At 37.3% G+C, this 14,372-nt stretch overlaps 1 protein-coding gene across 8 annotated transcripts in view; it reads left to right on the top strand.

Annotated features, from left to right (window-relative positions):
* LOC100644512 overlaps positions 1-14,372 on the top strand; it is a 350,489-nt gene that overhangs the window by 295,068 nt on the left and 41,049 nt on the right. For all 8 annotated transcript variants that reach the window (XM_048404380.1, XM_048404379.1, XM_048404377.1 and 5 more), the window contains one exon: positions 2,946-2,966. In XM_048404380.1, the coding sequence (XP_048260337.1) occupies positions 2,946-2,966 (21 nt within the window). The remainder of the gene's footprint in view (positions 1-2,945; positions 2,967-14,372) is intronic.

Genomic DNA, 14,372 nt, shown 5'->3' with positions numbered 1-14,372 from the left:
AAGTCGAGGATCGTAGAGGTGTCATAAGTGTTTGCGAATACGTGTTTGTTTTTGACAAAATGTAATTTGGTTAGAAAATTACTGGTAGAAAGACTGATTTGTCGAATATAACTCTACAATAGAAATCGAAGGTATTGAAACAAAAATATTAGCATTAATATCGAAGATACTAAAAATTTATTATCCACGTTTCATTGACTAATAAAGATAAATGGATTGAAATTGTGAAATTTGATGAATATCGAACGAAGCAGGACAAGTACCCTTACATTACCTTCGAAGCTTTCAATATAAAAATACGAAGCTTCTTATCATATATAAAAAAGCACATTCTACTGATTACACAGGATCGAATATTTCCGACTGAAAATTCTTTTCAATAGAGTCAAGCGAAGTAGTTTCGAGTCGTTTCCTCTTCGAATCGAAACGGAGCTCTTTCCCGTTAGCTTTAGAGAAACATACTTTCCTTAGAAGCGATGGAACGAAACCGAATGTGAGAATCGCTCGAATCGAGAAAGCAAACTGTGCCAAGAGCATCTTCTTGATTCGAGTGCACGAGTTTAACAGCGAATACTTATATTATCTTCTTGTAGAATACAGAATGGAACGAACAATGATACTTGGAATTTGTATTCGAGATTTGCATTTAGTTAGGTCGGATAAGAGAATAGACAGAGGTAAAATCAAACTAGATTACCTTTTGCAAATGACCTTCTTCGAAGGTTTCTTTCTACGTAATTTTGTCGACCGATTGCTTAGAGAGAAAAAGGACAGAATTATTAGCGTTTTATTTATTGTTCTGTCAAGGGAATAAATATCAAAATTCTAAAGTTTCGAAGTTTCAAAGGCTGACAGTTCCAAAATTTTCAAGACAGAAAATCTCAGAGGTATCAAGTTTCAAAATTTCAAAGAACCAAATATTTAAATCCTCGAAGATTCAAAATTCCACAGCTTGGAAATTTTGTAGAAGTCGATATTTCAAACATTTCGCCTTCAAAAACTTCGACGAAAACGAAATTTTCTGCCCCAAAATACAGCATCTTTGAGCGATAACCTTCGACACTTGTCAGTGTTAGTTGTCAGTGATAATCCGCGAATATTTCGCGCGTCATAGCGCAACGATTGTTTATCAAGGAAAAAAGAATTGAGATTTAAATTAGAAGAAGATATGCAGATAATTTTTTGTACAGTAGCTAGCGTGTCCGTAACTGAGGCGTTCGTGGGTCATCCGCGGTTGAAACATAGCTGTTCTAGACACGGGTTAAGGTTGAACGAATAATTCGCCACCTTCCGTTTCGCTTCACCGGAGATACAGCCATCTGGCACGCGATCCTACGATTCATTCTTCCGAGCGACGTCCGCTCGTCAATGATGGCCATCCTGAGCTGAAATCGCGAATCATTACGTGCACGTGAATTATCGTTCCTTAATAACGAGTTTATGCCGCTTCGAAGCTTTTACACTCGTGATTTCAATCGGTTGAAGATGATTCAAGATGAAATGCTGATGGATTTATACAAAATTAAAGGTTTCTTCGGGTTTTCCTGCATCCATTATATTCTTTCTAGGTTATCTTAATCTTTGCAGGCTTTGAAAAAATCTAAAATAGTTCTCGAATGCTTATCAACGTCTCTACTATGTTATACAGTCAATTTGTTCAATCAAATATTCGAAACTTTTTCAGTAGAATATTTAACGATGAAATTTCACTTAAATCGTCGGTAAGTCGATCGATTCACAGAGAATCGATTAAATATAATCGCACGATATATATATATAATGCCAGCTTCCAATTTGAAAATTAAAATTCAATTTCTAAAATTCAATTTCTAAAATTCAATCGAAATCAGAATTAAGTAAAATATACTTGCAGTATTGAACAAATAAAAAATTGACGAAAATTCTCTTTATTTCTCTATAGGTTTCGAAATGAATCATTATCTACGCGGAATGTAGTAAATTAAACACTCGATTCATTGAAAATTGAAAACAATTCGCCGGCAATTTTTGCCCATTCGCGTCACTCGAATCTATATCGGGATTTTTGATGGATTTTTACGAACCATGGAAAAATGAGCAGGCAAATGTTCGCCAGTAACGTAAGCAACGTCGAATGGGCGCTCGTTTTTATTTGAAATTCCATTATCGGTTCGGTGAAGGGCCGATGCAATCCGAATTACAAATGCCGATCGAAATTGCCCGGTGAAATACGATGTTTCGCGTAATTTATCCCGAACCCTCTGTTCCCGCGTAACGATAAATCCTGGTTCGTTCGCGTATTCATGAAAAAGCCAGTCGTCACACGTGTAATATACATGAACATCCTAGTTTTATCCTAGAACGTTATCCTTTCGCCTTTTGTGAAGCGTCTGACAGCAAATTCGACGCGAAGCTTTTCTATAGAACTATTACAATGGAGAGATATTATAATATTGGCTAGAAACATAATACTAAAACGTTATGATGGAAACATAGTCTCTTTGTTTTTATCATACAGATAAGGAAAACCGTCATCTCTGATATATAAATGGAAAAGTAATTTCAACGGTACGATAGAAACGTTATTACACATAGAAAGATTGAAACATCGTAATAATAGAATGGGGACGTATCAAAAATTAAATTTGTCATGTTAATTTAAAAATTGATAACATACGAAAAATAATTGTTTTTTAATTTATATTGTACATTTAATTGTATCTTTTATATATTAAATTTTTAACGTAGAAGATTCTGTATAAGAGCGTAGCGTAATGAAATATTGAGATTTTTTTCTTAAAGACGTGTGGTCTGTGTCCACCTTGCCTTTAAAAATTTTCCCGCACCATTAAAACCCAAAACACAGATACTTACACCTTTTCTCTCTTTCAAACGTTTCCAAACCAACGAATCGACAAAATGGTACCACGCTAACGTGAACCGTGTGTATGTGCTTTGTGTTTCAGTATGCGTACAGTGGCCAGAGGGTAGGTGCTTCCACGACGTGCCGGAATCGGCACTGCTGAATCTCTACTTCGAGATCCGTGAGAATTGCCACGGGTTTTCCTGAAGGCGATGCCAAGAAAAAGGCAGCGACAGTGATCACGGCCGAATGAAACAGAGACGTTCAACGAAACTCATCGTCGCCGAGCTACGACCGTGCTCGAAGTATCGCGACAGACAGTGAAAACCTAAAAAAAGTTTCACAATTTTCGTTTGTTTCTTCCCCAACAGCCGCCAACACACCACGACCAAGCCAACATAAAAAAAAAAAAAACAAATCAAAAGTAGAACAAAAGAAAGACAGAAAAAGACAGCCACGAGAGTATCTAGGGAGAGACTGGTTCGCTCTCAAGGGAGAGAACAGTCTGATTATCTCCACGATTCACGATAGCTCTTTTATACTGCTACTATATTTTTTTCTTATTTTTTTTTTTTTCGATCGCATTTTTTCTCCCATAAACTTCGCTGAATAAAAATCAGCGAGCGTTGTCTCTTGAAACACGATTCTACGTGTCACAGAGACGAGTTAGAGGAGAGGGAAAAAACGAATCATTTAAAGTTTCATGAACGAACTTTACAAGTTTTAAGATTAGACGAGACATTTTAAGGTGAAGATAATGTAGACTCGACTCGTTCAAGACACGAAATATCGCGTGAAAACGATATTTTCTTTCGTTTTCTCGCGTCCCACAGGTCTAGCACTGACCCTTAGATGGTCCTCGCGAAAAACGGCTCCGTTTTTACTATCCCCCCCACGCTCTGTCTGACCCTCTTTTTTAGGGTTCTCGATGATTCCAGCAGAACCAAGGTGGGTGTACAGACTTTATTTAACTACAACTAATTGCTCGTCGTTCAACCAGCTCGCGAACTACTGTCTTATATACTCTTACCTATCGAAGTATATATTTTATCTCACGTAAATTTTTTTTCTTTTTTTTTTCTGGTTAATTTTAATCTTTTCTATCTTCTCACTCGTCTTCCCCCACCCTTGTGTACGAGGGAGAGCTCGTGCTCAATATACCAGGACCCCGATCCTACGTCTTTTTCTCTTACACACACATACACACATGTAAAACAAACATGGAAGTGTTTGTTGGAACGTGAAAGGAGCAGTCCGTGATCTTTCCCCGAGCCAGCGGTAGAAAAGTTACGGGAAATCTTTAAGAAGAAGAAAAATTACGCTTGATACGAACGCCCCTCTCACATTCATTAACTCTAGTTTCCAATGTTTTCAAGATTTCTATCCTTAGCTTCTCGCTCAATTTTTTACACGTCGAATCTCTTTTATATCCTACGATCTTTTCTTCTATTGTCTTTCGAACGTTTCTTTTTGAAGAATTCCTAATATTTTACTGTTCTCACGTTCACTACCAGGTGTAATTTTTGTTCATTATCGTCTCGAACGTAAATTTCGCATATTCTTTCGATAGATAAGTGAGAGAAAATTTGAAAATGACCACGTGGGTAGCATCTATCGGTCAGTGGTAGATCGACCCGAGACAGAGCGAGCCTCTGCCTTTCCTGGATCGACGGATCGATGATTCCTAATCGCGAAAACCGATTTCATATCTCGAAGGAAACTTGAGCGAACATAAATACCGTAAAATACCACTAGGTTCTATCGAGCCTACGTAAGTAAGCGAGAAAGGATCGATGTTCCTCTCGAATCGGGAAGAACGATCGATCCTTGAGCTCTCGAGATTCAAGCGACGTCCTTGACGATTTGCTTTTTTGCTCTCGCTGACGTTTCCACGCGACCATTTTTCGCGAGTTTTCGATTAGATCGTAAGGTTAGCGTTAGTCACGGAACTACAGGGTATACGAAAGTATGTATTTTTACGACATTCCAACGATCGGAGAAGCGTTTACTTGTTTCAACGTTAGCGTAACGTTTGTACTTTAGCTTCATCCGGTTTCTTTCGACATAAATCGATACAGGGTATTATTTCTAGTGATCGTAAGAGAGTTACCTTTTATAGCGTTTTCAAAGTGTCTGTTTAAGGGCAAACTATTACTTTAGTAACGATACATTCCGTATATTGATTATAATGATCGTCAACGTGCTGTTTAAGGTTTCATGAATCACTTCTTAGCTTTGTATTGTTTAGGGAAAAAGAATTCGTCGACGATCTGGATGGCCTTAATGAGTTCCTAATCGTTAATAATTCAACTTTTTATATTCTTCTACTTTATAACGAAGCCAACAATGATACGATAATGACGAGAGAAGAAGAAGATTTTAACGCTGGAGCTATCGGTCTTGTTACAACGAAGCATTTCAAATTTATCCTTTTATATCCATCGAAAATACGCAGGTGCCTTTGACAAAATTAATTTTATATTTTACTCGGACCGAAATATAATTACCACGCTACTTCGTTTCTGTCGTATCATTTTAACGAAGTATCCTCATAATGTTTAGAAATACGAAGAGACATTATACGAAAATTGTATGGCACAAAGAGGATCCATAGCATCGTAACGTGTCAGGAATAATCTTTTTCTACATGAACCGTTCTCCGATATTTTCGCAGTCACATTTACTTTTTCTAAATCGAACTGTATACTTTTTACGCGCCAAGCGTTAAATATTCTCTAACTACTAAACTGTAGTGACGAAATAGAAGTTGAGACTTCTCTGTTAAAGACAAGCTGGCTACAGTTAGAGACTAATAATATACACGAAGAACGCGTTAAACATTTGAAATACACAAGTTACACGGAACATCTGTATAAAATATTTAGGCACACGTCGAAGACCGGTAGCGTTAGCATGGAATTGTCACAAAGGATACAGCTATAAGCCAAAGGTTTCACGATAGAATCCCATCGATAGAACGAAGCAGCTCAGCCAGACAGTTGCAAAGTAAACTCCATTCCAGTGATCCAGAACAGTCAGATCGACCAATTCTCTTTCAGGATTCAAAGCACGTTGGCTTTCTCGCGTTCGTGACTTCAGGTGTTTCGCACCTAAGAGGGAAAACGGTATTACTCTCGAGACGAATTTCCAAACGGTGCTCGACGAATCGAAATACGCTCATGACACATTCCCATTGTAACAAATTGGAAAGGTAAAGTGGTGCATCAACGCGCGTCCCTTTGAAACGTTTCACTGTCGTCGGCTTCCATTCGAAAAATATAAAAGCATGCGCCACTTTAACGTTTCCGAGATGTCGATTCGATGGAAAAATGGTACTAGTAACCGTAGTAGTGGATGGAATTGAAGCGTAAAAAACGATCGGAAAAAAAAAGGGAAGAAGACATCGATGGGGTTGGAGACTATGGAGAAGTCACAATAGAGGGCACGCAACGAAGAGAGAAAAGAGAAGAGGGAAGCGACACGATAAGAAAACGGTACAATGTTATACTGGAGGAGACAGGGAATCGAATTAAACGCCGTGACGCCTCGATCGATTCGCTTCTAAGTAGTACGAGTTGACAGGACTTGCTAGTTTCGCGGAAACTTGATTTCGATGTTTCTTGCCTCGATGTGTACGAGTGTCTCGACGAGTGTTTCCAACGATGCACAGGATAAAATAATTACAATGGGATATCGGAACCTTGATAATGAATGATAAAAGAGACTGGAGATTAAACTTGTAGAACTTGACCTCTTCGCTTGTAATATCGAGCAACGTTCGTGGCGATGATTATAATTTCGATTTAATTGTATTTATGGTAGGATGTGGTTCGAAATTTAACTTTAAAACGTTATAGTGTTATTTGAACTTTAATTTTCATACGTTGTAACGATGTACGTAATCCAAAATACTGATGTTATATGTAAGTTTTATTTATTTACGAAATTTTAGTTTCGACTTTAGTTTCATTAATAAACATAGCTTAGTGACGATAACATTTTAATATTTTGGGTCTGACGTAATGCTTTATAGATTGCCATTAATGTTATACGCATATAAGAAGAAACTGTCAAAAGCAAGAGTAAGAATTAAGGGAAATAGCGAGGAATATTAGAACAATTGGTTCTGTGTCACCAATTAATCAGATTTTTTCCATTTCTCTGCTCTTTTTATTATCAAGGTTCCAATGGACAGATCACTCGCGCGGTTTAAGGAAAGAATGCAGTTACTGTTCGTCGGAAAGCGAGTGATTCAATGTGTTTTCTGGCCAGGCAATAAAGAAGGAGTTTTCTACTTTATCAAAAGTAACACCGAGAATTCTCACTGTCCATCTCGAACTTCGATTACGTGGCATGCATCGTTCGTATCCCTTGCAAAATCTTTTATCTTTATTTTTCATCCCCTTAGTTTGATTATAGCCTTTTCTCTCTTTCGTTTTGCTCGAACCTCGCCATTCGAGCGTCATATTCTTTTCTTTTGTCTCCTTTGATTCATCTTTATTTATCTTCTTTTATATCTCTTCCCGAGTACTTTTTGTGTGTTCTGTGCTCTTCCTGTTTTCCTCGCGAAACTTTCTGACAATCCTTTAATCCTTCGGATTTCTATTTATTTTTCTTATCTAGTTTAATCGTGTTTGTTAAAACAGGGGAGAAAGATCGAATGATTTTTTGAAACATCCGCTTTATCCATCTGTGTTCAACGATCCTGGAAATTCTGTTTCCTTCGGGAAGTATATATCGATATTAATCGATGATGTTCCAAGAGTTACAAAGTTTATGCGTATTTAAGATTCTCTTCGTTGTAGAAGCGAAGCGTTAGGTCACAAAAGCGCAAAGCAGAGTTCGAAGGAATGCATGCAGTAGGCTTTTTTTGGTCTTGATTAGTGGCGTCTAGCTTTCAGTGAGTAACACTGCGACAAGAATCCCGAACTCGATCGTAACCCGGTAGATATTGGGATATTTATCGAGCGATAGATCTTATACCAAAGCGTAGAAAGGGAAAACTTTAGGTTTTAAATTTCTATTCCAAATTTTGACAAAAAGAAATTCTAGACTCGCGAAGGAGACATCCTAAATTTGGAAAAAGGCATATTAGAATATTTAGAAATATTTAGAAATTTCCTAATTTCTTAAAAACTGTAAAAGGACAAATTTCGAGACTTGAAAATTTATTATTTTCGCAGAAAGTTAGGAATATTGTAAAGATTGATATATCGAAAAAAGTATATATAAAACAAGGATAAAGAAAATTAAAAAATGACAATAGTTAAAAAAAAAAATACCTGTGCACAACGAGTTTGAATAGTTCTATCGCTCGATAAAGTTCCTTTAAAGCTTGTTCGACACGCTCGACAACCGTATCCAGAAGCCCCGTCACCGTTTGCATGCCACGTGTACCACCTTTCTTCACACACGTAAAGCATTTTTAAAGGTCGTTGCAAAACCGTGTCTCTCTGCCGTGTTCTCACGTTCTCTCTGTGTCGTTCCCTGCTCTCTGTCGGCTCTTACGATTCACTTGCTACTGCGCGCCACGATCGTTGTTGCTGCACATCGTTGATGTGCACGTGCCATCCAGGAAGAAAGAGACGGACAAGGAACCAGACATCCGAAGAAACAAGCGAAACGGCGATGTCTCGTCTACGAGTTGGTAGCTTTGTGCATTGCAGAAGTCGCGGTTTTCCATGATGCTCGATATGTAGTTGTTGAATATTCGAAGTTTCCGAGATATCGAGATACCACGGCGGAAGAACATTCGGGGAAATGTACCGCGTATTATAAAAGAATGTTTCAGCTCAATTTGAAATTCTAGTGCGCGATATGTTTGAAGGAAATTGTGAAACTCTCAATTTAGGAACTTTGCAAAATTTCCTAAATTAACGAATACTGAAAGTCTAGCGATTCTAAAAATTCCTATTGGCATTAAAAAATGAAGCACGGTATTTCGACATCTCGAGGTTGCTAGACTGAACCTTAATATAAATTTATCATAAACGCACAAAGCTACCCTCGAAGAGGAATCGCTCGCTCGAACATCCAAGCTGAAAAGGCAAAAGGTCAAGAGCACTGAAAAATAGCTCGTAGGCTCGGAACATGACTTCTGCAGGATGTCAAGAAAAATGGAGGATAACTATCGAAACTTCTCAAGCAGAGTGGACGAACAATAAGTTTCCACTAACAATAAGAGGCAATCGAGAAAATCGAAAGAGGAGAATCGAGGCAGAATCGTATAGAAAAAAGATTTCACATTGACAATGCGATATAAAGGACAAATATATGTATATATAATACACACATATAACGATCGTGAACATGGGTCAAGATGTGGTAGTAAAGAAGAAGAACAAGAAGAAGAAGAAGAAGAAAGGATGACGAACTTTGAGGATGAGGATCAGATGGCCACCACCTTATGTGTTCCTCCCATGGCCTGAAATGGATAGTCGAAGAGCAGCGGACGCCAAAACGCGAAGAGAAGGAAGGAGAAAGGTCGGGATTATTTCTTAGTGTCGAATGCCAAACAAATTTTTTAAACAGAAACAATATATATATATACGAGTCTCGCCTGTGCTAGCTTTTAGTCTCTAGGGTTTCCTCTGTCCGGTGGTAAAAGCATGAGGTATTCTCGTACGTAATAATTCGTATGATTTGATTAATTTTTAGCGTAACGATTACTACATTAACCCATCGCTCTGTGCCTACCTTAAACAGTCCTCGTACTCTTTTTATACCAATTTCTCTGTCAAACCGATTTATTCCTTTTCTCTTCTTCCCCGTCTTTACATCCAGAAGGACCTTGGCTGTTTAATTCCTATTTTTTGTACTCGATTAATCGATTAATCCGGCCGAATCGCGGCTCACACCGCTCGCAAACACCACCAGTCTCTAAAAGCACTCTCTCTCGTTTTTGTTTCACCACGTATCATACATTTCTTCCTTTTTTTTCCTTTTTTTTTTTTTTCTTTTCAATGTATAACCGGCTGCAAGCAAATATCTCGAGTTCATATCCCGTAACACTTACGTTTGGCGCATCAGTGTTGGCCCTTTGCGCGGAAACGTTGGATGATCATGGACACTCTGGTTTTTCTTTTTTTTTTTTTTTTTTTTGTTGTAGTAGATTGTGCCAAGTAGTTTTTGCGGGGCCTCTTCGATAGTGGACTGACTCGCAGAGAATGGAGAGTTTTTTTTAGTAATTAGAATACTTTTGGGGGTGATTGATGCACAGCATACATTTTTTGGATTCTTTCTTTTCCTGTGTTGATTAACGTATAGTTTCGAGGTGGTAGTGTATATAGATAGTTAGAACGATGTTAGTCGCTTCTTATATTTAACGTAGCATGATAAATTAACCAGCGTCTGTGGGATATTTTAGAAATAGAAAATGTTGAGAGACCAAGAAAGAAATTCCAAAATTCGAAAATTGATCCTGTAAATTCTACACCTTAAATTCTTTAACATTTTAAAATGATAAAATATAGAGTGTCCAAAATCCATCCATCGAATACCATAGAAACGATCAATCTGTAAGAAAAAGATCATACGATAACGTGTAGTTAAATGTCTCTCAAGCCAGCACTGTTCCGCCATTACGTTCGTTGAGAATCGAGATCGAGCTACTGGTCGAATCGTTTAACCGATTGCTACGTATTAATATCGACCACTATGGTTAAACAATAGTCGTATTAACGATCACCACTTTGACGGTGCTCGTCACTGGCTCCTATACACTTATTATTAATCGACCCTCCATTGTCCCATCTTTCCTCTTACACTGTCTCATCCCACCTGTTCCATATCCATCCACGAAACCATAAAATTAACCCATCTTTCGTACTTCATACGTATATGTATATGTATATATAGCTATACATATATATATACATACATTACATATATATATAGATTTTTCAAATTGTTACTATTACATATATATAATAATCACGGTAATGCGCCACATATTCACTGGTTGATGACTGTCTCGTTGACAAAGGCCCGTACCTTGCCTGTGGTTGTGCTTGGTTGTGGTTGGAAAGCGGTTTTGGGAGAGAATTTTTTACTTGCTTCTTTTTTTAATAATTATTACCTTTTTTAATTTGCACGTCTCATGTCGTGGCCTTGGCTTGCCTTCATATGAGATTCACCTGTGAATACATTATATATATATTATTATATATATACCGTACATATATCTATATTGAATATACGTAACGATAACGCGTATGTATTCGTTTGCACGTCATTCTATGAAACTACGTCTCAATTAATTAGAAGATAAAACTGTAATATATATATATACAGGAAAAAAGAAGAACAGGATCTTTATCTTCTTTCTCTTGTCTTACGAATCGTTTTTCAAAAGAAAATTATAAACACTGTGTATACGGATACATGCGACTATACCTTATTATTATATTATAATTTCACGTGTTATGGTACGTCCGTCCTGGCAGTCGTACAGATTACTATACATATATATATATATATATTTTGCACCTACGTACACGTACGAAAGCTGAGTAGTGTGGATTGCGGAAACGATCTTAACGTTTCCTAGTGTATCTTACACGTACGTCTTTTTTTCTTTCTTTCTTTCTCTATATTTATTTATTTATTTTTTTTCATTTAATTCTTCACTCTCTGTTTCATTTTACATATTATTTATTCCCTTAGTTTTCTGGTCTTGTTTGTTCTCTTCGTTATTTCTTCTCGCCTTTCTCTCTTTCTATTCGCAGCTTGTTATCCGACGTCATTCGCGTTTTTAACAGTTATTCGCGTTCAGATGATCTTTATTCTGTTTCTTTTCTTTTTTTTTCGTGAACGAAGGAAAGAAAAAATGTGAAACGAAAGGGTGAAAGAGGGAGAGACAGTAATGCAAGTTGTACTGGCTAATTGCTCGCGTTTTTGAAAGGCATCCGCGAAAAAGAACGTAACGAAGGGGGGAAGGGACAAAAAAGCATGCCGTCTACCAGAGAACGCTTTCTTTTATTCGTTCTTGTTACTACTTTCGTTCGTTTTATTTTTTTTTTTTTTTCGTCTCTTTTCTCTTATCAGAGAACGTAACGTTATCTTCTTTTCAATTAGCGTCTCTCGCTGTGTTCTCATCCGTCCCTCTTATAACAGTAATATCCTCTCGGATTCTGACGCCGGTTTTTATTTCTTTTCTTTTCTTTTTCTTCTTTTTCCTTCCGAGATGAGCTGCCATGGCGGCACGGTTTGATAATATCTTTCGTTTATACTTGTTCTTTTTTTCATACTTCCCTTTTACTTTATTTAAATTTCTTCCCTGCGTTTAAAGTTATTCTCATCTATTTAATATTCTACTGATCGTTTATGATATATGTACTTCTCGCTATTTTCGTTATTTTCTTTTTTTTATGTTCATTCTTTTCTTCATTCTCTTATTTTATTTTTATTTCTTTGGAACTGTTGTTATTGATTAATGTTATTGGATCGTGGCACGGTGTGTTAGTTGGCGAGAGACATGACAGTAATTTTTTGGCCGGGCGAAGGTTGCTGCATGCTCGACAAGTGCCGCCTTTGATTTAGTGGTAACTAATTAATTCTCGTATCGCATCGTTCAGACAAGACCGCCTCGGTCACGCCGCTCGCTGTTTCTTTTCTAACACGATTATTTCTATAATCGATTCCTTGACAATCAGTCGGCTGAATTTGTCAAAGTACTATTTCTAAGTGAGCTTAGTTTCTTCAATGACAAATTTTTCCAATATTTTTCATACGAAAATCTCGACTGTTGAAAATATCTCAGACAAAGGTAGCACGTAGTATACAGAGTATACTGTTTAGATTTCGTTTCCTTAGTCGTATCTGAATATTCGCCATCCAGTAATCGATTGTAGCAAAATCGTAAACGTAGAATCGAAAAGTCACTGAATCACCGAATCAAAATCGAAACAAAATAAGATTGGTTTTCTATTCGGAACGGAGTAACATCCAGAGTATAGCTATCGCCATAAAAGTCGACCAAAATTTACACACGCGAATCCATAGAAATTTTGTCCAATCGAAATCCATAGAAAATTGAAGATACGAAAATCCTTCGACACCCGAGACAAATAACTCTCGAGTTCCGCAAGACCAAAGATGCCTTCAGTGTAGTAAAAAACGCGAGCTTCGTTGCCGTTCGCGGTATCTTTCTTTTCTTTTTGTTTTTCCAGCAGACACGAGTACATCTATACGTATACATATATATTTATAACGTTCACCTTACTTACTGATTGTTTCGCCTGGCATTCACTAATTAGTCTCAGTGCGTAGCCTTAATTAGTTACCGCTGAGCGTGCAAGCACCGCCAGCAATTAGTAGTCACCCCTCGAAGGGGTGCGCTTTTTTGAAAGCTCGACAGATAATCCTCTGCTCCTTGGAACAAGCAGAAAAGGGAAAAGAGAAACGACGTTCGTATTTCCTTCTTTCTCATTACACTTTTGTTTCATTCCTTTATTTATATTTGTCTCTTCTTATTTTATTCTCCGTTGCTCTTTTTTTGTTTGTTTCACGAGAAACAATATTACGCTTTTAACGCGTAGACGATTCTTCCGAAGAGAAAACGTCGATTCCTTCTGTTCTTCCTTTTTGTTTCTTTCTCACGGTTTCGTTAGGTCGAATGAAAGATAACCGGAGAATCGCGTGGTCCGTATAAACGGCGAAGGAACGGGATTATTAGCTGCAATGATGCCTCGCAGGAACAGTGTTTTTCTTTCCGGATCGATCGGAGCGCGTTGCGTTTAGTCTACGAACCGTGGGATCTTCGCGAGCTATCGAGATAAACGATGGATGTTAAAGGTAAAATAATCGTAGCGAAGTGGATAAAGTTATTCTTTGATTAATAGAAAAAGAACGTGGAGAAATAGACGGTGGGAAACCGTTGACTTTGAAAACGTGCGAAACGATCAGGTTCAAATATTTCGGAAGTAAAGTTCATGATAGAGTAGACAATTTTGTGGTGTGACTGACTCGTCGTTAACTATTTTCTTCATTTTTCGTTGATTTAGTTTAGCAAATTGACCGATTGATTTTAACTAGATGGAAAGAAAAATTCGACGAGGATAAAGTTTCAAACTTTCTGAAATAATCAGCTCAAAAAACTAATTGCCTCTCTCTCTCTCTCTCTTTCTCTGATGCTTACATTAGCATTTTATTAATTCTATTTAGAGCGTAGGGCAGAGTTTCAAAATTTATGCAACTCCAAAGCAAAGTTTACTCGCGATAAAAAAAATCTTCTTTCATCTTTTTAATATTTGTTTAACGCTAGAACTACTAAGATCCATCGAAACTGTTATTTTTTCAAATTACTAAAAAAATACGGGCGCTTTTAGCAAAACGAATGCTGAATTTCTAGCGAGATAACAACATGATTGTAACACGTCTATCTGTTTTCGCAATCGAATTTTCATTACAATTCTCTTTACATAGTACATCTGGGAATATTTTTAAAAGTTGACATCTACCGTTAACCTTATCGTATTATAAATTCCATCTATAGAGCGGACAAAGAGAAAAATCATAATGACGATAAGAT

Source organism: Bombus terrestris, chromosome 3 (genome assembly GCF_910591885.1).
Source record: "Bombus terrestris chromosome 3, iyBomTerr1.2, whole genome shotgun sequence".
In the NCBI taxonomy this organism is placed as follows: domain Eukaryota; kingdom Metazoa; phylum Arthropoda; class Insecta; order Hymenoptera; family Apidae; genus Bombus; species Bombus terrestris.
Note: the sequence above shows the minus strand (reverse complement) of the source record. Positions and strands in the feature narration are given on the sequence as shown.